This window comes from Grampus griseus (assembly GCF_964374135.1).
Source record: "Grampus griseus genome assembly, chromosome: 1".
Lineage (NCBI taxonomy): Eukaryota > Metazoa > Chordata > Mammalia > Artiodactyla > Delphinidae > Grampus > Grampus griseus.
Window position 1 is genome coordinate 34,888,788 of NC_139017.1, and position 25,352 is coordinate 34,914,139.

The 25,352-nt window shown below is 42.4% G+C and overlaps 1 protein-coding gene across 1 annotated transcript in view; it reads left to right on the plus strand.

The window, feature by feature from the left end:
- The window catches only part of LAMC1 (laminin subunit gamma 1), a gene marked incomplete at its 5' end in the record, with an annotated part of 122,799 nt that overhangs the window by 58,987 nt on the left and 38,460 nt on the right, over nt 1-25,352 (plus strand). Inside the window, 5 exons of the mRNA XM_082663389.1 lie at nt 14,044-14,348; nt 18,808-18,938; nt 20,972-21,138; nt 23,642-23,830; nt 24,653-24,770. Of these exons, the coding sequence (XP_082519515.1) occupies nt 14,044-14,348; nt 18,808-18,938; nt 20,972-21,138; nt 23,642-23,830; nt 24,653-24,770 (910 nt within the window). The remainder of the gene's footprint in view (nt 1-14,043; nt 14,349-18,807; nt 18,939-20,971; nt 21,139-23,641; nt 23,831-24,652; nt 24,771-25,352) is intronic.

Sequence of the window (25,352 nt, forward strand, 5' to 3'; positions counted from 1 at the left end):
TGCCAGCTGGCAGAGTATTTTCGTGATGTAAATTGTCCATCCGCTCAGAAGAGCAGAAGTACAAGGAGGCCTGTGTGAAGGACTGAATTCCTACCCAGAGGACAAGGGAGGGAGGTTCTCGCAGAGATCTAAATGGGAGCTACTTGCATTTTCCACTCTGCAGTTTTCAACATCATTTTTCCTGCCATCCTAGCGGTTGCTGTGGAGTTGATTCATCAGGTTTCCTCCGTTCACTGCTATTGCTTATTAAAGTCTCCGTTTGGGGTGGGTCTGAGAGGGGGCACCACTGGAAACATGGTGCTACTTTTTCCAGTGGTGTTTTTTTTCCTTGTCTTTCTGCTTGACTGGTTCATGTTTGTGGGCTGTGTAAAAGAGCTAAAGCTTATTATTATAGATTTGATTTTTGAAATGAGTTAAATCTCCATTTCCTCTCAACTGCTAAGCTTTTTGCTTGTTCATTTGAAATAATAATTTTCCTACGAAGTAATAAAATAAGTAAATCTAGGTATCAAATGGATTTGAATTGTTATCAATCTTGTAAAATTTCTGAATAGAATTCCTCTTTCCATATTTTATGTGACCATAGGGGAAAAATTCAGATGTCCTTGGGCCAAATTTTAAAATAGTATGCCCTGCAGAAAAGAGGTAGACAAGGTCTCAGTAGAATTTTTTTGTTTTTATATTCTTTGATTTCTTAGATCAGGATCAGCAGATTTTTTCCATAAAGGGCCACACAGTAAATATTTTAGGCGTGCAGTCTCTCTCACAACTGCTTGACTCTGCCCTTGTAGCCAGAAAGCAGCCATAGGCAAAGTGCAATGTATGGGCATGGTTTTGTTCCATTAAAACTTTATTTACAAAAAATAGGTGATGGGCTAGACTCCGTTTGTGGGCTGCAGTTTGCCAACCTTAGATTTCTGAACTACTCAAGGTGTGCCCTAAGGCTTGATTCTGGACGGAGATGGGATCAGTGACCTCAAAGTATTTTCAAAATGAAAAGAAAGCACGCCCTGTAGATCAGATGTGAATGTTGGGAGAGAATTTAAAAACCAGAATATCAGAGTCTGAATTTTTGAAGTGTTCTTATAATTCTTCAATCAATCTCAGTCTCCCCCTGCCCCACTCCCCACCCCACATCTCTTTAATATCGATATGAATGTCTGGTACTTTGCTCTTAAGCATATATATTAAAAAAAAAAAATACCTGAAATTTCTTCTCCGAAAAGTAAATATTTCTACATTGGTCTTTAACCAACAGAACGTAACACTCTCCCTGAAAATGCCAACACTACCCGACACAGACTGGGATTAAACAAGTCTAGGCTTCTAGACAAAGCAGAAAAAGTGTTTTCTTATCTTTTTGAGTGTACTGAAGCAGATGTTAACTCTTTGCTTCCAGATTTGTTCTTGCCATTGAGAACTGTTGGTAGCGTTCTGTCATTTTATTAACTATTAGTAATTGTTGGGAGGAGGAAGGAAGGATAGAAACCAGAGGGGGTGGGGAATTTGGATTACAGGGAATCTTGACCAATATCTGCATGAAAAGAAGAGCATTGTGAAACCCCCAGCAGTAGGTGGGTTTTCTCAAAATCAAACGTTTATTTCTACTTGCCTGGGAAATAGGGCCTTGAGGATACAAGTTGAATGACAGAGGAAATTGGCATGGAGAAAAATGTTGGCAGAGCTTGGGTTCAGCTGGTCCAGTCATCCCAAGCCTCCTTGCCTATGGAGTGAACAACCCCTGTGTAGTTTAACATCTGTCTGTGTCTTAAAGAAGATAGACCACTGTTATTCTGGTTCCCTGTTCATGACTGCACAGTTAACACTTGCAATAAATTTCACCTTAAAACACATGATGTGAAAGTGGAATTCCCCACTCATGAGTGCCTGAGTTCATTCTGCAGTGCAGCACCAAGGGCAGAGCCTTTCCTACCTAAATCTTTAAAGGATGAGAACCAGAATAAGGAAGAGTTTACAGTAGGACAGTATTTTTCAAATGTAATTGTACCTGAAAATTACCTAGGGTGCCTTTAAAAATACAGATTTGGGGAACTCACCCAGAACCCACCAAAATGGAACTTCTGGGGAGGAGGCTCAACAATTTGCTTTTTTTTCAGAAGCTCTCTGGTTGATTCTAACAGCTAGTCTGGTACCTTATTGTGGGCCAGATTATTTCTAGCAGGAAAGGCTAGATCTGGGCTGGCTCTACTGGGGAGGGCCTTCCAGAGCTCCTTGGGTTTTAAACTGCTTGGGTACCAGATAACTTTTTTTTAAGTTTTATTTTATTTTATTTTTTAAAATTTATTGAAGTATAGTTGATTTACAATCTTGTGTTAATTTCTGCTGTACAGCAGAGTGAGTCAGTTTTATATATATATATATATATATATATATATATATATATACACACACACACATTCTTTTTCATATCCTTTTCCATTATGGTTTATCAGAGGACATTGAATATAGTTCCCTGTGCTGTAGAGTAGGACCTTGTTGTTTATCCATGCTATATATGATAGCTTGCACCAGATAACTCTCTTTAATCTAGATACTTACAGTGATCCTGTTAATTCCGTTATTTCTTCTTCCTTGAGGGAAATGTTTGGAAAGGCTCAAAGAACTTTACAGTGTACCAAGGTGGGTCTCTTTTACCCACTCTAATCCACCTGCAACACCAGAGATGGTCCTTATTGTTCAGTGTAAATTCAGCTGCTGCACTGGATCATTCCCATCAACATAACACGTGCTGTCGTCCAGTCTTAGAAAGTAATTTCTCCTTGAACCCCTTCTTCTCCCCTCTATCTGCCACCTCATTTCTTTATAGCAAAATTACTTGGAAAAATGTCTTTATTAGCTGTCTCCAGTCTCTGTCCTCCCCACCCCCTCAATATTCTCTGGCTTTCATCCCTGTCATTCTACCAAACCATTTGCTGTCAGGGTTGTAGTAATCAGTTATATCCAGTGGCCAACACTCAGTTTTCATCTTTCTCACCTTTTCAGGAGCATTTGACTCAGTTGATCATTCTCTTCTTCTTGAAAAGTGTTTTTTTAAAAGTTGGCTTCTGGGGCTTCCCTGGTGGTGCAGTGGTTGAGAGTCCGCCTGCCGATGCAGGGGACACGGGTTCGTGCCCTGGTCCGGGAAGATCCCACATGCCATGAAGCGGCTGGGCCCGTGAGCCATGGCCGCTGAGCCTGCGCATCCGGAGCCTGTGCTCCGCAACGGGAGAGGCCACAACAGTGAGAGGCCCGCGTACCGCATTAAAAAAAAAAAACAAAAAAACTTGGCTTCTGGAATTCTGCCCTGTTGATTCTCTTTCTGCTTCAGCGACTGTCCCTCTTGAGTCTCCTTTGTTGGATCCTCCCTATCTCCCCCATCTCTAAAAGTTGGTATGTCCCAAGACGCGGTTCTGTACCTCTCAGTCCATTCTCTAGGTATGTTCATCTAATCTCATCACTTTGAATACTGTCTGTCTGCTCATGACTTTCAGATTTCTCTCTCCTGCTTGGACCTCTCCCTGAAATCCAGACTTGTATATCTTAATGGCTGACTTGAAATCTCCACTTGGATGTTTCATAAGCATCTCAAACTTAAAATATCCAGAACTGAACTCCCAGTTTCCTTGATCTCCATCGCCACACTCATTCTTACCATGTACTTCGCTATCTCATTATAATAATCTCATATAATCTCATTATAAAGTTCGAGCTTTGTAGTTGCCACAGTTTACATACCGTGTCCAGTCCATCAGAAACTGGTCTGGTCTACCCTCAAAATATGGCCAAAATCTGATCACTGCTCACTTCCGCAACCATGGACCAAGCTACCATTGTCTCCTACCTGGGAGATTGCAAAAAAAAAAACCTGACTAGCCTTCTTGTCTCTCTGTACTCCCCTCCATAGTCTTTTGTCAATAAAGCAGCCAGAGTGATCCTTTTAAAATACTAGTGAGATCATGTTACTCCCTGGTACAAAATCTTCCAGTGGGTTTTCATCTCATTCAGAGGAGAAGCCTAAGTCTTACAATGGCCTAAAGGCCGGCATGATCCGCAGTCCCTCCCTCCCCTCAGCTTCCCTGACCTCATCTGCTGTTCTTTCCTTCTTTTTTTTTTTTTTTTTTCTGTACGTGGGCCTCTCACTGTTGTGACCTCTTCTGTTGCGGAGCACAGGCTCTGGACGCGCAGGCTCAGCGGCCATGGCTCACTGGCCCAGCCGCTCCGCGGCATGTGGGATCTTCCCGGACTGGGGCACGAACCCGTGTCCCCTGCATCGGCAGGTGGACTCTCAACCTCTGCGCCACCAGGGAAGCCCTGTTCTTTCCTTCTCGTTCACTCTTATTCAGCCACACTGGCCTCTTCATCATTCCCTGGAACTGGCCAGCATACCTGCCTCAGGGTATTTGCATGTGTCCTTCCTGGAATGCTCTTCCCCCAGATGTTCCCCCCACCATGTCTGTCTCACTTCTTCAGTGCTTTCCTCGAATGTCACCTTATCCACATCGGTGAGGCCATCTGTCATATTACATTAAGTGGCACTCCATTCCCATGCTTTCTATCCCCGCTTTGTTCTTTACCATGTCATCTATCATCTGACACACAAGATTTTTGTTTTTATTTTTGCTTTTTATCTATCCCTTACCCACCCCCCACTCCCTGCCACACTGTAAGCCCCATGAAGTTGGAACCTTGTCTGTCTTTTCTTCTGTAGCCCTAGTGTCTAGAATAGTGCTTGGGACAGTGACATAATAGGTGCTCAGTAAATATTTGATGAACGAGTGGAAGCATTTCGACTTGCAGTTATCAACACCAGTTATGGCTATTAACCTTGGGCTAATGGGTGGCTGTGGTAAGAAATTACACAGTTGTGAAAACTGAGAAAGACATTTGAGTATTGAAGATACTTTATGGTGTTTGTAATTGTTTCTTCTGTTGAGGACAGATTCAAATAGTTTATGATCTAGGGGACTAGCGGGCTGAGCTTATTAAGACTCAAACTGGAGAGTAAAAGGCATTCTAGCAAAATGAAGGACTGGGTGTTTTAAGTAGCTTGTCGTGGTGGACTGTCACTTAAATTCACTTAGCAAATAGTTATTGAATGAATGAAAGTGCACTATTGGTTAACTTCTTGGGACTGTGTGTGTGTGTGGGGAGGATTTATTAGAATTGATCTTAGTCTGTGATTGTACCACTATGACTATATATTAGAATCTCATGTTTTTTCCAATCAGATTTTCTCTCTCTTCTTTTACAATTCTTCACTCTTCTGCTGGGAATGACAGCCAAAAAAATAGTCAAATCTCAATAGTGTATGGACGTCACAGAACAAGAAACAGCTTCCCGTAAAATTGTGGTGTCTTTTTTCCTTTTCACGTCTTAACAATTCGACATTTTTCAAGTGTGGGTTTTACTTATGGAGCTTACATTTCCTTGCCTGTTGATTTCTTTATTTTATTTTCTTAGTATTGTAATTGACTGCGTTCTTTATGTGACTCCATTAAGTCTTACACATCAGTCAGCCCCCCATAGTTAGAACTCTGACGCTCAGCAGAGTGGATATTTTCGCCTCAGCTTGGGTGAGTGGGAGTAAATGCTGGCTACATTCCTTCAGCTTGGCTCAAAGATTTCAGGCATGCTTGTGACCTACTGGCCTGAATTAGGGCTGGTATTGAGTCTGCAAGCATGAGGTTTGGGTTAGTAAGGCATAGGCCCAGTTCTTGTCTTGGAATTTCACTTGGGAATCTTGTCTCTCCTGGTGACAGTTTCAAATAAAATGGCAAGATATACAAATTAGAATATATATGTCTTATGTTTTGATAATGGAAAACATCTGTAACCTCTAACAGTAATTTGCACCTATTTGAAATTACCCTCCAAAAGTGTTTGATGTTCTAGTGTTCAGTTAAGAATCCTCCGTGTTCACATAACAACTGTCTGATGATCTCATATTTATTGATGTTTAGGGTATAAAGCCAAATCAGTTTTGACCCTTCAATTTGCTGAAGAGTTTGTAGCATTTTTGGATATTACAGTTGGGCAACACAAGCAGAAGGATTTTATTTTTTGAAGATTGCTACACTAGGTTAGTGCCATGGTCTTATTCAGCAGACGCGCCAAGTGGAGGTTTGGCAGGTGATAGGGAGAGAGTAGAACTGTTTTCTTTGGCTTAAACTTTAAATTTGGTACGTTATGGACACATCTAGTTTCCCTAAGAGATTATGGGTTTATCTTCTCTGAAATCATACCAGTCAATTGTAAAACTTTTGTTTTCCCCTTAGCTTTATTGTTACAGCCATACCATCATTTTTATACATAGCCTTTGGTATAGAATTTTATTAGCTTTTTAAAAAATTCTAGAAATGATTTTCTTCACTTTGTCTGTTTTACCTGCCTCCTTTGTGGTGTTTCCCAGTGGCAGCTTGGAATGGAAACTGTCCATATTCTAGCACCACTCATCTCGGCATGTCCTTCTGTCATGACAGGGGTTCATGTGTGATGGGATGTGCTTATTGCATGTACTCAGGAAATTTGAACCATTTTCTTTCTTCATTTGAAAGGGATGCTTTCTCAAACTGTGAATGCTGTTGCATTTGTTTCAGTAAATTCAATGAAAAAATGACTGTTTCATAGAAAGCTATAAAGGTTAGTTGTCCTCGTTCATAAGTTGTGCTGACTGATTTAGATGCAGTTCCTATGGGATTGTCCCCTCACACTGTTGGCACTTAGCTGACTGACAAGAGAGGGGCCTTGAAAAAAGAGCACCGAAATTTCTGGGAAAGGAGCGGGATCATAAGTTTTTAAAAACAATCTATTTTGAAGGTAAGTTTTGAGCCATAGAAAACTAGCCCTTCAACAGGCAGTTAGGAAAGAGTCTTCTAACAGTTGGAATAACTCCATGTACCCAGATCACCCCAACACATTCTGTCTGTGCTTGACTGTTCCTCTCCATGCTTTCTGATCTCCCATCTGTGTCCACTTGAGGATCCCACATTCAGCATTAGCTGGCCCTGGGTCATCTTGATTGGCGAGGCCGTATTTGTACAATCTGTCTGCTGAGGTGGAACAATAACAGCTGGTACGCAGCTGTACAGTTCGTCCTGGGAACTCCTATTTCAGCCAGCAGTTATACTAACAAAATTGGAAACATTTTCCAATAGTTGCTTTCTGTGACTACTGTTTGTGTTAGCTGTTCGGAGACTCCCATTTAGTAACCTAAACATCTACCATCTCTAATTGACTTTCTGTGCTACAGCCTCATTAAAGTTTCGTATTCCTCAGATCAAGTCTGACTGCAAAGAGAGTAGTCATTTTCTGATTCCGAGGAGTGAGCACGTAAGAACAATAGTGAATCAGTGACTCCTAATTTGATATTTCAGAATGAGCCAGTTCTCTTCTAATTCAGGCCATGGAAGGGCATTTGGAAGTTTTGTGAAATTCTGTATGGCCATTGTCGCTCATTACTTCACTGTAAAGGAGGCTGTTTCACAACATCCTCATGGAATTCTTCTGAGCTGCACATAACAGAGAAGCATTTATGTTCCCCAGCAGTTAGTACTTGAATCCAATTCTAAGACAGGAAGGGTTTCTCCCCTACTCAGAGAGATTAGACATACTTCACCACGTAGGAGGCTTAAGCAGAATTCCTTGGCTTGGCCCTGTGTGCACAAAGGCTGGATTCTCATTGTCCAGGTGGCCCCCTCCCCTCCTCTTAGTCCCTCAGCCAGATTCACTGTAGGATTCAGAGCAGGAAGTATTAGTTAATTTTGTGTGCTTCGTTCTAAACATCTGCACTTGAGTCTTTTTGTTTATGGAAGGAATGTGGCAAGGGGAGGCGGGGGAGGCAGCAGACCCTTCAGAAGCTAAATATTTTCTTGAGGGTGTGTATACCCATGGTTAGTATTTTTTTTACTTTTTAATTTATTTATTTTTGGCTGTGTTGGGTCGACGTTGCTGCGTGGGCTTTCTCTAGTTGCGGCAAGCGGGGGCTACTCTTCTTTGCGGTGCGCGGGCTTCTCATTGTGGTGGCTTTTCTTGTTGTGGAGCATGGGCTCTAGTCGTGTGGGCTTCAGTAGTTGCAGCACGCTGGCCCCAGAGCACACGGGCTTCAGTAGTTGTGGCGCGCAGGCTCTAGAGTGCAGGCTCAGTAATTATGGCGCACGGGGTTAGTTGCTCCGCGGCATGTGAGATCTTCCTGGACCAGGGCTCGAACCCGCGTCCCCTGCGTTGGCAGGCGGATTCTTAACCACTGCACCACCAGGGAAGTCCCATGGTTAGTCTTCATGTGCATGAACGTGAGGTGAAGGGGAAAGACGTTCTAGCTGTAGAGTTGCTGGAATACTTTCCAGACATGTACTTACTGGTTTTCTTAGTTGTTTGGCTTGGCTCCTTTCCTTTAAAGTCCTTCGTCTACTTTTGCATGCCCCCACAGTATGAAGGTAGTGTCATCGCTATCATTGGAAAAACGGAGACCTAGTCCTCTTTTCTGTTCATTTGCCATTTAACTAGATCTTCTTACTCTGTCAACTGGAAATGAGTAGGATGGACAGATAAAGAGTAGAGAAGTGTATTCAGAGAGAGTGTGTGAACAAGCACATGGAAGGTCTCGACTATAGTTGTTTAATGGAATAAAAAGTAGCTCCTTCAGTTTTCAGTTCTTGATTATCCATGATTACAGGTAGTTTCAGATAACACAGGATATTCAAGCCATGACTCTTCCACTCTGTTTTCTGTATTTGCTTCCTTATTTATTCAGGTTAGATTCTAAGTTCCTTGGAGTTACATCAATCCCGCTACCTTATTGTCCTTCCATTGACCCTGTACAGGAGGTGCTAAGTACTGCTGTAGAAAATCACACCTCCACGAAGATGTCCGTACCCTCATCCTGGCAGCGTCTCTGCCCAGCAAGCCTTTCTCTCTAGTCAGCTTTCTGCTAGTCTCTATCGTGCCTCTACACTCTCTTCAGATATTCCCCACTGGCTTTGCCCTCAGCCCCTTGGCAGGTACCCTTGATTTTCACTGCACAGAAAAAATAAAGTCATCAGTTAGAACTCTATCAACTTCCATCCTCTAAAACCTACTAAATCACTTACATTTGTACCCAGGTAGAAAGCAAGGATGCAGGTTTTCTCCTTTATGGAGCCAGTCCTTTCACCAGTGCTGAATCACATTCTTGTTTCCCCGCCTTGTTTCCACAGTCATTCTTTCTCTTTCTGCTGACTGAAGCACAACAGCATGTAATACAGCCTTGTAACTTCTCTCACAAAAAAAGGGAAAAATCTTCCCCTGGCCCTGTATCCCCTCCAATTACCGTCATCTTCTCTTTCTCCTACCCTTTAGCCAGATGTCATACCAGGTTGGCTACACTCACTGTGTCTACCTTCCCACGTCCTATCTGCCATACATTCTCAGTTCCAACCCAGCAAGATCGCTGCCGGTGGGACTGCTCTCACTAAGCACCTCAATGACCTCTTTGTGGCTTGAAGCCATTGGACGCTTCTTAGTCATTATCTTACCGTATTCGCTTAGCAGATTTAAACACCATTGATTCTTTCCTTCTTCACCCTCTCGGCTTCTGTGATATTCTGTGTTGTCTTTTACTTGCCCTCCTCCCTCTGATCTTCATAGTCTCCTCTGTTGCCTCGTCTTCTGGCTGTGCTTTAAATGTTGATGCTTCTCAGCATGATCCTGAAAGTCAGCTCCCTCCTCGCTCAACACTCTGACCTCATTGGTCTCAACCATACCACATCTTCATCATCCATCCACAGGCTAATGAATCCCAAATCTGTATCTCTAACTTAGATGTCTCTCCTGGGCCATCAGACTATTCACATCCAGCTCCCTACTAGACACTTCTTCTTGTCTAGTTGACCACAGACACCTTAAATCTTGTGTATCCAAAATAGAACTCATCTCCCCATCCTGCCCTCCACTTCTGCCTCCAATTTTGCTTTAACCTCCTTTCTTCTCTATTTCAGTGGATGGTACATCTCTCCATTTGGCTGTTTTTAAACTAGAAAACTGAATGTTATTCTCAATCCTTCCACTTTGTAGAACGCATAAAGGAAGCTTTGGCAATGAAACAGAATGTCAATAGGGTGAAAGTAAAGAAGGCTTTCCGAAATGATTCCTGCTCTCCTCCATCAGTTACAAATTACTATTGAAGTCTGCTAACTACATGTCACCCAAATCCGTTCATTTCTCTATTCCAGCTGTCCCTATTCTTAGTTCAGCCACTGTCGGCCAGGATTACCGCCACATCTTCTTAAATATTCTCTCTACCTTTAGTCCTGTCCCTTCTAACCTAATCTCCACACAGTGGCCAGAATGATCTTTCTGAAAATCAAACCTGATCATACATTTCCTGACGTAAATCCTTCAATGGCTTGCCATCAGCCTGAGGAAGTTGAAGTTGCTCTTTAGCATGGCCTCAGGCCTGGCGTGCTGTGCTTGCTAGCTGACTCACCTGCAGCCACTGTCTCCAGTTCTAGATGTACTGCACACCTCTGATTCCTCCAGTGGCCACTCCTCTGTGTTCTCTGGGCTTTCATACATCCTATTCCATCTGCCTGGATGACTGATCTCTGTTGGCCTAGCTAATTCCTCTGCATTCCTCAGGTCTTGGATTTAGATGTCACCTCCTCTAGAAAATTTCTTGACCTTATAGATGTGGGTTAGGTGACTTTCCTCCATGCTCCCAAAACCTCATGTCCTTCCCCTGTCATAGCACTCATCACATGGAATTGCGGTGATCTGTATCCACTGCTGGGCTGGCTGCAATGTCGAAGGTCACGCACATGGCCATCTTGTTGTGTGGAATGCGTGAGCCTCCTTTGCAGATTGCCACAGAGCCCTCTACTTCTTTCAACTGTAGCTGTAAGTTAGAATGAAAAAAGCAGCTCTGAAAATGAGGCATGGTGAGGCAGCGCCAGCAGCAGCAAGCTAGGGTGCTTCAAAGTTTAATGCTAGCGGAGTTGCTTTTCTGACGTTCTGCCACCCATCGCTGTGTTTGTGCCGACACTGAGTGACCACGTATGCCTGTTTCTTTCAGTGTGTGGCTTTGTGGTGTAGATGTTTGTCTGGGACACAGGATACCCTGATCCATTTACCTCTTCTCCTTTGATCCATTCTCCTGTAGGTTGGGTTGCTAAAGAACAATGAGATGGCAGAAATGTAGACAGAGAAAATAGAAAAGCAAGGGTAATCTGTAATCCACAGATTAGTGAGTAAGCCTTTGAACATCCCAAGCCACATACTCATGAGTAAAACTAAATTGTTTTACCATTCCAGAATGTTTTAGATAGTCTCTGGAATGCCATAGACACTGTATTATAACCTCGCCTTCATTCAAAGATGACGTCTTTACATTTTTAACACAGTAAAGAGATACAGGTTAAATTTGCATTCTTTGAACAAGAAGGTTGTAAACTGTATTTGCATGACCTGTGTCCAGACAAAGTGTTATACTGCCTCCTAGGTAGAAGATCTGGATTTGTAAAATATTCTTTGGCAACTATACCAGGTAGGCCCTTGTGCAATCAGGCTCTTGTGTGTGAACATCTCCAGGATCCTAGTTCACGAATTCTCTTCTGTACCGTATTATAATAATGCCTTATATTTGTATAGCGTTTTATAATGAATCAGGTATATGCAAGATCTTAGTCTGACCTTCCAACAACTCTTTGAGGTAGGAGGCTCAGGGATTATCACCCTCATTTTCTTTTTTTAATTTTATTGAAGTATAGTTGATTTACAATGCTGTGTTAATTTCTGCTGTACAGCAAAGTGATTTAGTTTATACATATATATTGTTTTTTATCTTCTTTTCCATTATGGTTTATCACAGGATACTGAATATAGTTCCCTGTGATATACAGTAGGACCTTGTTGTTTATCCATCCTATATATAATAGTTTGCATCTACTAATCCCAAACTCCCAATCTTTCCCTCCCCTACCCACCCCTCCTCCTTGGCAACCACAAGTCTGTTCTCTATGTCTGTATCACCCTCATTTTTACAGAGGAGAAAATGACGGAACAGAAATCACACAGCTAGTAATTGAAGGAGCCAGGATGTCTACTTAGGTCTCATAATGCCCAGTCCTGTGTTTTTTCCATCATACCATACACCTTTATGTTCAAGATCTCATGCGTGTGAATGTTTCATTATATGGGGGACAGTTAATCAAACCCCTCTTTTAAGATCTGAACCAGTTGGGAAATGGAGTCAGATATGGCCCATCATATCAGTTTTATTACAGGTAAAACTGGCTTGAAGAACAGAGCCTGGGCATATAGCTTACATGGGCCTTTTGCCCCACCCCACCTGAACTCATGCACTTAGTCCTGAATCGAGTAGCAGGACAGCAGCAGGCCTCCCCCGCACAGTGGCAGAGGTGCTGTCTTGCACTGAGGAGTGAGGGAGAGGAGAGAAAGGGACTCGGGTGGCAACTAGAAGAGAGCTGAGGAGATTCTGGGCCACACGTGAGCAACACTTCTTCTCCCCTGGGGATGAGTGGGTGTGAGGAAGTGAGAGAATGGCAGAAGTCTCTCCTCAACACTTCTGAGAGTGCAGGAATTCCTCTTCTGTGGGCTTTGTAGGGTGGTTCTTCCTGTGAAGTTGATTCACTTGGACAGAAGAGACTGTAAGCTTCTTGAGTTCAAGGACCACTTATGTCTAGTGCATCCTGTCCCCCAAAGTATATAACATGGGACTGAGCATGTACTTGTGCCCAATAAATACTTGTTGACAAACCGTGATCTTCATTATAACATAGAAGCAGCAAAATATAGATATTGTCAGAGATAGAAAGACCAATCTGCGAATGAATGGTGTTTAAAAACAGCTGCACATTATCTTTTTTACCCACCTGAAATCCTGCTGGCTGGCAACCAAGCTGTCCCAGCCGTCAGGCTGTGTTCTGCCTGCTGCAGGGAGCTGCCTGATGCAGTGACTCTTCTTCCAGAGGGATGACAGCCCGTTCGCTCCTCCCTGTTGCTGTCCTTTCTTGCTCAGCACTCATGTCTCATATATTCTCTTTTGAACGAACACAGCTTCTTTAAACCGCCTTTCTCTTCTCTCTTTCTCTTTTTTTTGTCATCTCTTTGTCAGCTACTAGAGGAGTTTTTTTTCTTCTTTCCTGCTGTAGTCCCTGCCCCCATATCTCAATCACTGTCCTTCACTTTTTTTTTTTTTAATTTAATTTATTTATTTATGGCTGTGTTGGGTCTTTGTTTCTGTGCTAGGGCTTTCTCTAGTTGTGGCAAGTGGGGGCCCCTCTTCATCGTGGTGCGCGGGCCTCTCACTATCGTGGCCTCTCTTGTTGCGGAGCACAGGCTCCAGACGCGCAGGCTCAGTAGTTGTGGCTCACGGGCCTAGTTGCTCTGCGGCATGTGGGATCTTGCCAGACCAGGGCTCGAACCCGTGTCCCCTGCATTGGCAGGCAGATTCTCAACCATTGCGCCACCAGGGAAGCCCCGTCCTTCACTCTTTCTCAGATTTCTCTTTCTTAACCTGGTAAGTAAGTAGAATAGTGCTGATGATACTCTTCCTGCATCAAGAAGTAACATTAAAATTAATACAGAACGAATTTTTAAAAATCTTGAAAGTGCCCAGAAGACCCATTTAGAAAGCCAGCAAATATTTTCTTTTCTATCTTTTAATTAAGCTTTTGTGGAAGCACCGGCATTAAGGATAAATGCTCATTTTCACTCAATTTTATTTTTGTTTAACAATATAAGTACATAATACATGCTATCATTTTTCATGGCAACCAAAATTTTAACAACACACATCATAAATGGGCTTTTATGAGCCAACTTACGAGTGCAGCTATAACTTATTTCTGTGGGAAAACACGCACCGTTTCCAGGCTTACAGTAGCCTATGGGACACAGCCAACGTGTTGTGTTCTGGAACCCTCTTAGCGTAGTGTGCACAGGTTGGTTTGTATCCTCTTTCTTTGTCAAGTTCCAAAGCAAAGTGGGAATAGAGGGGGTTTCTTTGCTTCGTACGTATGACTTCTGGACATCGATGTGTTTGCCCCACAGGAAAAGCGTTTGACATCACATACGTGCGCCTCAAGTTCCACACCAGCCGCCCAGAGAGCTTCGCCATTTACAAGCGCACGCGGGAAGAGGGGCCCTGGGTCCCTTACCAGTACTACAGCGGCTCCTGCGAGAACACCTACTCGAAGGCAAACCGAGGCTTCATCAGGACGGGAGGGGACGAGCAGCAGGCCTTGTGCACAGATGAATTCAGTGACATTTCCCCTCTCACTGGGGGCAACGTGGCCTTTTCAACCCTGGAAGGAAGGCCCAGTGCCTACAACTTTGACAATAGCCCTGTGCTGCAGGTAGGCACCTAGCGGTTGTCTTGGTAGCCAGTCAGTTCTTCCATATGCAGGATGCAGGAAGATCATTGTAGTGGGGGACCATGGTCCCACTTTTGAAGTAAGGGGTAGGAATAGCACCTACTCCACCAGGACAGACAGCTGGATTTTATTCTGCTCTCCTGTGTACTCTTAATAAGTGAAGGAAAGTAGTTTTATTTCTGCTGCCCAGTTGATGTTTGTTCTTAGTTTTCATGCACGTGTATTCTGGGATGTAAATTTTACAGATTTTTTTAAATGTTGAACAATTTTGACTTGAGTCTCTGTACTTGCAGTGGAAACATTTTGCTTCTGCCTTCCTTTTGAAGGAGGGTATTTGAATGAATCTACCAAAGTTTTTTGTATCCTGTCGTACCTCTTCTTTGATTTGACAAAACAAGAAAACTTTTTTTTTTTTTTTTTTTGCGGTATGCGGGCCTCTCACTGCTGTGGCCTCTCCCGTTGAGGAGCACAGGCTCCGGACGCGCAGGCTCAGCGGCCATGGCTCACGGGCCCAGCCACTCCGCGGCATGTGAGACCCTCCCGGACTGGGGCACGAACCCGTGTCCCCTGCATTGGCAGGCAGACTCTCAACCACTGTGCCACCAGGGAAGCCCAGAAAACTATTTTTTAATATTAGGAAGAGGGAACAACTGAAGCAAGATGTTTAAGAACTCTACCTTCCTTCGTTATTGTACAAGGAAATTTTGGTTGGGTTTGTCTGGTACTGTTGCCAATCACTATGAAAACTCTTCATTACCTAAAAGCACTGGTTTTTGTGGCAAGATATAAATTTAGGTAACCCTGGTATATTGCTTAAGGATGGTGATAGAAACTTTTCCCTATATGGCAATAGAAAGAATTAAAGGTTTCTTTTTTCATAAATGCCATATGCTTATTCCTTATACACTATAATTTGGAATCTTTCTGTATTGCTTAGATGTCTGTGACCTTTTCTTATGTTCTGGCTGTTTGATTATGGAGAGACAGATGCATGTCATGCCATACTCAGCACATTCACACAGACTGGAGATGCTTCTGTCACATGGCTAGAGTTACCATCTAAATGGGGACAGCCTGTATTAATTCGCTGAGACAAGAAAGACTGGATGTGGGTTTGCAAACGCTGTGTATACTTTATGAAAAGCTGTTGTGACTTCTAACTAGGGAATCTCCCTGTTTTTCTGGGCCTTATGCCTTTGTGTTCCCTCATTCTTTCTCTTTGGAACTTTTTATGTACAAGGACCCTTTGTCTAATTTGGCCATGTGGCTTTGGACAGTGGCAAAAGATGAGAATATATTCTCGCTGGGTCCAGTTCTTCCCTTCCATTGTATTTCTGTAGTTTGCTGGGAGATCATAAATCTTGATTTTGAGGGCTCTGGTGAGCAATAAGTGTGTTTGCAAAGGTCTTTCAAAAATGTTTCTCTCAAAGGCGGTAAGGTGTGTTCAAAATACATGGCAGAAAGAATAACCGACTTCGATAGATGAAAAAGCAGGAGACAGATTACCTAGGGCAGAAGTGATCTATAAATACTCTTTAAGTTGGTCAACTGGCACACATTTTCTAACTTTGATTCTTCCTACACAAATTATTGTATTTTACTGTCCTGGGGAGGGAATAGTATAGTCAGTAGGGAAAAGCAGTGAGGTGATGATGTGACTGTGGTTTTCTGGCACCTTTGCTAACTGTATGCCTTGTCAGCCTGTCTTGAAAGCAGTTCCCCCAGCTATAGGAATTCTGACGTTTCTTAACTCTTCATGCCACAGAAACTTGTAAGACTAAATGTGGCAAAAGGCTGTGGGCATCTGCAATAGATTTGGTCGGTTGGTATCATTATGCAGAAACATTAATTATGCGTCTCTGGATGTAAGAGCTCTGGCTCTGATATACAGTTGCCAAGGAGGGTTGACTGATACGACTTGTAGCCGATCTGACAGTGAGCAGAGAGGCAGTTGGCTTCTGCCCTCATTGCTCCCTGTGCCTCCCTCTAAAAGTTGTGATCTCCCGGAAGAAGCCTTCCCGGTTTTAATGTGTATGAATATGACTAAGCATGCAGTGATTTATAATAATAATTAGCATTTATTATAGCACTTACTATAATGTGCCACAATGTGACAAGCATTTTTCTAAACCCTTTAGATATATTAAATGTATTAACACATTTAACCTTCCCAGTAACTCTGTAAGGTAGATACTTTTATTTTCTCCACTTTACAGATGAGGAGTCAGAGGCCCAGAAAACATAAAATCACTTGCCCCAAATCACACAGGTTTTTTGTTTTTTATTTTTTTTACATCTTTATTGGAGTATAATTGCTTTACAATGGTGTGTTAGTTTCTGCTTTATAACAAAGTGAATCAGTTATACATATACATAATCACACAGTTTTAAGTGGCAGAACTGGGATTCAAAACGTAGAAAGTCTAGTTCTAGAGTCTGTTCTTTTTAAGATGCCTGTTATGGAGGAAAAAAAAACAAAAAAAAAACTTAGATTCAACTCTTGAGAAGCTTTTATTCCAGGAGAGCTGTGATAAAGATGAAGCCTGTCGAAGATATAATAAGCATTAAACACAGAGATATGTTTAGCTGTTTACACTACAGACGACTAAAAGATTCCTAACATTGTGGCCATGAGTGGGCGTTGTTATTGGAGTTCCAAGTTTGGATATGGTGAAATCATCATCTCTTCTCCTTTCTAATTATACATGAAGGCTTCATGGAGATTAGCCTTGATGAGCTCTCTGTGTTGTTCTACATGCCAGGTGTTTGGCCTGGTGTAAGCAGTGATTCTTAATCAGGGGTGTGCTTCCCAGTCTCATGTGAAGCCTTCTGAAAACATAGACGCCTGCAGCTCTGCACGTGCTTGTTAACGTCTCCGTAGGTAATGCTGATATGCAGTCCCAGAAGAGGACTTAAAGTGGACATGGGGGACTTCCCTGGCAACCCAGTGGTTAAGACTCCGTGCTTTCACTGCACGGGTGTGGTGGGTTCGATCCCTGGTCAGGGAACTAAGATCCCACATGCCATGGGGTGTGGCCAAAAAATAAAATAAATAAGTAAGTAAGTGGCCATGGTATATATGGGTAGTTTTATGTAATATACGACTCTAAAACTTAATGGTTTTAAACAACCGTGATTTATTATTTCTCATGGTTTTGTGTTGGCCTGGGCTCACTCCCTGGCAGGTCAGCTGGGAGCTGGGTTTTTCTCTCCCTGTGATCTTACATCCTCAAGGGGGCTAGACTAGGCTTCTTCATGTGTTGGAGGAGGTATTCCAAGAGGGTAAATCCCAGTGCACAGATGCTTGTTAAACCTCTGCTTGTGTCACATTTGCTGATGTCTCCTTGGCCAAAGCAAGTCACACGCCCAAGCCTAGAATCAGCGTATACAGGGACTACACAGGTTGTGGACACTGGCAAACATGATTCATTGGGATAATTGTTATAACTACTACAGATGTAAACATCTGACTAAAATTAGCTCAATGAAAGGGCATTTATTATAAGCGCTTAGATCGCATAAAACCGGGGGGAAAACCGTATAACCTTCATTCTTGTCCTGTGCCATTATGATATACCTACCGACTTGATCAGTTGGAGTTTCCTCAAATCTGTTCATTTGCTCGGTAGATGTTACTTGAGCACCAACTATATGCTAAGCACTAGTGAAATGCAGTGAACAAAACAAAACAAATTCCTGCCCTGTGGGGCTTATAATCTGGTGGTGGCAGTGGTGGGGTGGGCAGGTGTGGTGGTGATGGAGACAGGCAGTTTAAATAAAATAGGGAAGGGAAATAGGGAGTTGCAGGGGGCTGGGGGGTGGCGATTTTAGATAGGGTGCCCAGGGAAGGCCTCATGAGAAGTGACATTTGGGAAGGGTCAAGACAAAGAGTACGTCTGATTGGTTCAGGCCAGTGTAATGCTTGATTGCTTTGTGCTTGGATGTGTCTCCCAGATCTGTCCATAGTGGAGTGGGTAAGAGGGAGAGGGAGATGGTACAAGATGGGCAGGAGGAGGCAGTGACCAGTGTATCGGATACAGTGGTGGTACTTCGTGAGTTCTGTGCTGGCTTCTCTTGACTGGCTTTGGGGTGTGGGTACAGGATGGAGAGACGAGACGTGTGTTGACTACCTAATGCATGCTGAGCGTTGAAAAGCATATTTCACTTAAGCCTCTCTACAGCCTTGTGAAGAAACTAATATTATTCCTGCCTTGGGAGACTCTGAGTGGTCAAGTAACAACTTAGATCAAAGAAGGGAAGAGTCAAGAAGGAAATTCAAGTATGAAGAAATGAAAGGAGTCCTTGAGTGTTATAATAGATTTAATGCCAGAAGAGGACATGAGTTAAATGATACATTAACTGTTTAGAAGATTTTGTCACATATATGTCTCTTACCTTCAGTGCCTTTACCTATCTTTTCTGTGTTTTTGTTTTCTGACAGGAATGGGTAACTGCCACTGACATCAGAGTAACACTCAATCGCCTGAACACTTTTGGGGATGAAGTGTTTAATGACCCCAAAGTTCTCAAATCCTATTATTATGCAATCTCTGATTTCGCTGTGGGTGGTAGGTAAGTAAACCATGAAATAACCTTGAAAGCGATTGGAGCTTTGGTGTAGAAGTGAAGGTAGCAACTTGTTTACAACTGTATTAGTAATGTTTTTTGGACCTCATTATCCTGGAAACAAAGTAATTAGGTTTTCTAAAACCTTGTCAGATCAACACATTAGTGAATTCTTATTGAACATTTAAGCGCAAAGCTCTATGATAGGCACTGTGACGCTACTGAGGAAGTGCAAGTCTGACATTCACTTACTGAGAAGGACCTGACCTTCTAGGATCCTACAGGTGAATGGGGCAGGCGATGTATGAATATGCGAAAAGTTAAATACTGGTACCATCAAGCGTTTTAGATAAAGAGATGTCATATGTCAGAGAATAGTTACAGGACTGTCAGGCTAGAGAAACAGATGGAATCTAAGCTGGGCGTCGAAGAATAGGTAGGGTTTAGATAAGGAGAGAGGATGTCTGGGTTGGGTGCAGGAGGGTTGGGTGCATGTCATGAGCAAAAGTTTAGAGTTGGAAGCGTTTAAACCTCCTTGACTTAAGGAAAATCTTATATGAATTTGTGGAGTTGTAAACCAGAGAGTTTGGTAGCCAGAGACCTTAGACAGTGAGCCAAGAATCTTGGACTTACCTCCCCTTGTAATAGACTATGAAGTCTCAAGAGCAGAAGCATTATTTTTGTATGCAGTGTTCCTGGTATGGGATTGATGCTCAGTGAAAGTTGATGGAAACTGTAACCAATGAGAAATCATGTACTTTTTTGGTGTTAGGGCTATGATTTCAACACAGTAGATTAGGAAGATTAGCTGCAGGCAAGGTAACAGTAGAATATGATCGAGAGAATTTATATTCCTGTTATTATGCTGTCATCTAGGTGTTAGGTGACACCAAATACCTGACATTAAGGTGGTGACAGCAGAATGGAAAGAAACATTTAGGTGCATTTTATGAAGGAAGAATTATCAGGATTTTAGTCAAAGGTGATTTTGAAGGTTTAGTGACCAGGAGAATGGTGGTATCATTAACAGAATAAACGGAGATGAGCTCATGTGGGAAGGTGGTGAGTTTAGTTGTAGAATGTTAAGTTTTAAGTCGTGGAGGACATCTAAATTTGTGCAGCAGTCAAGGACAGGAGCTTGGGAGAAAGAGGCACCTGGAGATATACATTTGGGATTCATCCTGGTGCACTGTAGGTGTTTCAGAAGTGTTTGAGTGTATTATTAGGTGGTGCTTGAAGCTGTGGAACTGACTGCCATCTTTAAAGAGTGAGTGAGGGTAACGGCTCTGCACCAGAGTGCGTGTTAGTATTCATGGGGATTTCCATGAGTCCTTAGTTTATGGTAGTACCTGCATCTAGAGGCTCCTTCAAGGATTCTTGCCCCAAACAACCCGAGGGAATGTCAGTCTACCGGAGATCCATATGGTGGTGTGGTATCTGTCTCTCACTGTCTTCAGATCAAATACTTTAAAATCATGATGGCAGATAACTGCTGAAATTTATTGACTTGTTATATGCCTGTACAGTCCTGGGCACATACATGTAGCAACCTCTTGATCTTCTCAATAACTCTATGAAATAGGTATTATCATCCTCCCTCTTTTACAGGTAAGGCACCGAGTTTAAGTTCCATTGGTAAGTCACAGAGCAAGGTTTCGAACCCAGGCAGCCTGGCCTTGGAGTCCATGTTCTTCTTAACCACTACACTTGGCTGCCTCTTGAGATGTACACATTTCACTTCAGGAAATGGTCCTACAGATGTCCTCAGAAATTGTTGGGGACTTTCTTCTCATGTCTGGTTAATGCCCCATCCCCTGTTAAATAAAGCTACCTTTTTTTTTGTCTTGTTTGATTTTTCTTCATACCTGAAAACACACAGTCATTACTTAATCTTGCTCAGTTCCTCAGTTTACAGTTTTGAGTGGTAAACTCAAAAACATCCTGAGGTGGTTTTCAGTTCTCTGTGTACATCCTTTTTCTGCATCCGTTTCAGGGCTTCATAGGTGTTTCATTCTTTTAAGGGTCTCTTCTCTCCCCAGGTGTAAATGTAACGGACATGCAAGCGAGTGCGTGAAGAATGAATTTGACAAGCTGGTGTGTAATTGCAAACATAATACTTATGGCGTAGACTGTGAGAAGTGCCTTCCTTTCTTCAATGACCGGCCGTGGAGGAGGGCGACTGCTGAGAGTGCCAGCGAATGCCTGCGTGAGTGCCCCTTGGTGTTCGTCTGCTAAATTGTCTTGAGGACTTCAGAGGTGGGAGAAGGAATGGGTGACTTCCTTTGATTCCTCCTTGAAAGGAAAAGCCTGGAAGGCAGAGCTTCTTCCCTAATTTGAGAGTGTAGAACAATAACCTGCATGCACGTCAAAGGAAAATCATAGATGCGAGCAATTGGCCACAAACGTAAACTGTGCTGGTTTTATGTTTCCTTCATGAACACACATAACAGAATGGGAGCAGCATCTTCAAGGTTTGGCCTTTGCTTAGCTCTAAATACTGGGCTGGGGTTGCCTACTCTAAAATATGGTTTCTCCAGTCTTTTCTTTGTTGCCCTTTAAAATATTCTTGCTTTCAATGCTCATTTATTTGAACAGCCAGGATTGTTGATGAACATTGGTCAGGTGTGATGAGTTCTAGACTAAGACTGCTATTCGATGGATTATTTATCAAAATTATTTTTTCTTTATCTCACTAAAGAGCACAATGGGGAGGATTTCCTACTTCCGTCATGCAGAGGTGGGTGGCTCTGGGAAGAAGAGTAGAGCCTAGTATTCTTAGGAAGAGGTAAAATGAAAAAGATTACACATTGTTTATTCCTTCATAATGTCTAGGTTTATTCTGAAGAGATAGAGAAAGGAATCTCAGGAGAAAAATCATGAAACCATGTAGTCATGATTTGCCAAGGACTTGAAAGTGAGAAACTTTTAAAGCAGCAACATTTTCTTATGTCCTTATAAATATTCCTTATCGTATCCTCTTGGTAATAAAGGGAATAAGAAGGAAGACACTCTGAACTTGCAGGAATTATTGGCAGAAACCTTGAAAAAGGACCAATATCTTGACTCATGACTGTTTCCATTAGCTGCCTACAGCAGATTTTCTTATTCAACTTTTCTTTTCTCAACAAATTCCTGATTTTCAGATAAATTTTACAGCCTGCTCTAGCATTCCTAAGCACTTTCACTTCTTTCATTCTTTTACTGAACTGTAATATCCAGTGTTGGAAACCACATGATAAAGGCTGATAAAAGAAAAAATGAAATACTCCTAAGGTGTGACATCTAAATAAATGTACACATGTGTTTGAAAAGTAATCTGCTTAATGATGTCATATGTTGAGTCTATCCAGGAACATTATGGGAAAAAAACAATTGTAACATTATATCCAGCTTCTCACTAGCAAGTGAACAGAATACAGTAGCTAACAGACTTTGATAAGGAGCTAAGTCAATTTGCTTTCCTCTTTGGTCCCTTCAGGCACCATGGCCCGTCAGAGAGAGAAGTTTCTGGAGGTGTGACGGTACTACAGTATTGTCAGGGTGCTGGAGCTAGGGAAGAGAGAATGACAGCTGCCTTCTCTCTTACCAGCTGATGATGAGGGAGCCACAGCATCTGCTTTTAGCAGTGGGTTAGGACAGCATAGACATGGGGATTGTTCTGCCTCACGGTCTCTAAGCACCAGACCATTTAGGTGCCGTGAGCTGGGCTGATTGCGAGATAATCTAGGGAGACTTGAGGGAAGAGAAATAGCTGATGAAGAAGGGAATGGGAGCTTCCAGAGTTACTTAACTCTAATTCTTGGTGCCAGCGATTCAAGCTTCTAAAAAGTTTTCAAATATAGTACCGTAAAAGAGCTGATTGTAAAGGCAAGGAGGAGAAAAAAAACGTATTCAAATTTTTTTAAACAGCAATCTCCTGCTCTATCTGTAATCAAATAAAATTTTATTTTTATTTAGTGTCTGTACTTGGAGCAGAGTCAGTAATTTGGAAAAAATCATCTTAGTATAAATATAATAAAGATTTTCAGTGACTACAGATACTCGTCATGTAGGGAATAGAGCTACTTAACAGATGACCCATTTGGCACTGTGGCTTCCCAGCAGATGGAGGCATCTATGGATCTAGATTTCCCTTCTTGTGGATTTACTTTCTTGTGGATCTATAGATTTCCTGCTTCTTTTGAAAGAGGCACTGATTTTTACCCATGTGTCTCAAGATTACTCCAGTCTGGGTATGCAAGTAATCTGGCATTTTAGAAGTTGGTGTCTAATGTATTTGAATTGTCTGAGCCCTGAAAAGTTAACATAAATTGAAGCCTACATATAAATTGGCCCCTTGTGCTTGGACTTGGTATTAGAATGAAGGATAAAGGTTCAGAAAAATTGTAATTTGACTTGGCTTTTGTTTGTATGTGTACAACTATGCAGAGATTCCTAAGTACAAGGATTACTTATATTTTATGATGGTACTATTTTTGATAAGGATGAACATTACTTAGTAAGCTGTTAACCTGACGGTATGAACCCTTTATAGACAGACACACAGTTTTCGTTTTTGTTTTTGAATGAACAGTGCATCTGGCGGTCGTTCGTAATCTGCCACCACCTGTTTGTCAGAGATGTGGGGAATTATGGTTTTGTTTTCTCTGAGTCTTTTAAAATGCTGTTTGTAAAGGAACATGGATCTGACTTAACGTTTTGGCCAACAGCCTGTGACTGCAATGGCCGATCGCAGGAATGCTACTTTGACTCTGAACTGTACCGCTCCACGGGCCATGGTGGCCACTGTACCAACTGCCAGGATAACACGGACGGCGCCAACTGTGAGAGGTGCCGGGAGAATTTCTTCCGCCTTGGGAACAGAGAAGCCTGCTCTCCCTGCCACTGTAGTCCTGTTGGTAAGTGACGGGCAGAGTCTGCTTCATTGTGATGGTTGGAAGACAAAATGAGCATTCCCTGTACCCCCAGAACATAAAGCTTTGTTCCCTAGGGATTTGCACAGCTTAAGTACAGGAGAGTGGACATTGTTATAACATGTAAATGATTTAGGATCTGCCTCTACTCTCTTTAACCAGGTTGGGCCTTCAGATGATTTTCTGGTGTGTATAAAAATGTGGGGTTGGCCTGAGTAATGGTTCTGTAAATAATTAGCAATAAGATCATCAAGACCATTTGAACTTTGACTGTAAAAGGTTAGCTTCTTCGTGAGTTCTTCCTTGTTAATGATTTTGTTTAGTCTAACCTCCTTGGAGGGCTGAACTCTTTCAGCACATTGGTGTGTGTTCAGAGGAGCAGAGTGCTCTTCGTCTGTTGTGCTTTTTCAGGAGTTTGAACTTTATTTTTGTTATTCATGCCTGTATATACTTAAATTCTAGACACAGGCCATAGGGAGCCTGTGCTCGTCCACAGAGCAGTGACTGGTTTTGTGTACGGTTTACCATTGGGTACAGAGTGATTCGTTAGTGTTTTTCAGCAGTTATGAGTGGATTCATCTTAGGGTGTATGTCTGGAAAGTTTAAAAGTCATGGCTTAAAGGGGTATGATTTTGAGAGTGTTCTGATTTAAAATTTGATCTTTATTCTCTTGGTTACCATCTAGATACTGAAAAACAATCTGCATTCTGGTTTTCAGGCATTGTTTTTAGTTACCAACCTTCTTTCTTTGAGACATTCATTTTACTTACCTAACTGGTGGTTGACACTGAGCACTTTAAATTTCAGGTTCTCTCAGTACACAGTGTGATAGCTATGGCAGATGTAGCTGTAAGCCTGGAGTGATGGGGGACAAATGCGACCGTTGCCAGCCTGGGTACCATTCTCTTACTGAGGCTGGATGCAGGTAAGATTTTTCAAGGGGGCAGAATCCAAATGTAGCTGATTCTTTTTTTTTTTTTTTTTTTTGTGGAATGCGGGCCTCTCACTGCTGTGGCCTCTCCCGTTGCGGAGCACAGGCTCCGGACACGCAGGCTCAGCAGCCATGGCTCACGGGCCCAGCCGCTCCGCGGCATATGGGATCCTCCCGGACCAGGGCACAAACCCGTGTCCCCTGCATCGGCAGGCAGACTCTCGAACACTGCGCCACCAGGGAAGCCCAAATGTAGCTGATTCTTAATAATAGATGTTGTAGCTAATCTGCAGTCATATAAACATTTTCCCCCCATGATACTTGTAAACCAAGATTTAAGGCTTCTCGCTGTCTTCTCGCTGTAATGATGATCCAGGATTGTTCTGTACAGAGGTGAAGCAGAGTTTTCAATGTCTAAATGTGATGGTTATCCTTGACTGAAATCAAATCCAAACATAAAGACGACTTTAGGATTCATTTTGCTCTTTCTATTCCTTTTTAAAAAAGGAATTCCTTTTTTAAAAATCTGTTAACATATAAAACAAAAGATTGACTTTGAGTGGAGTTTCTTTATCT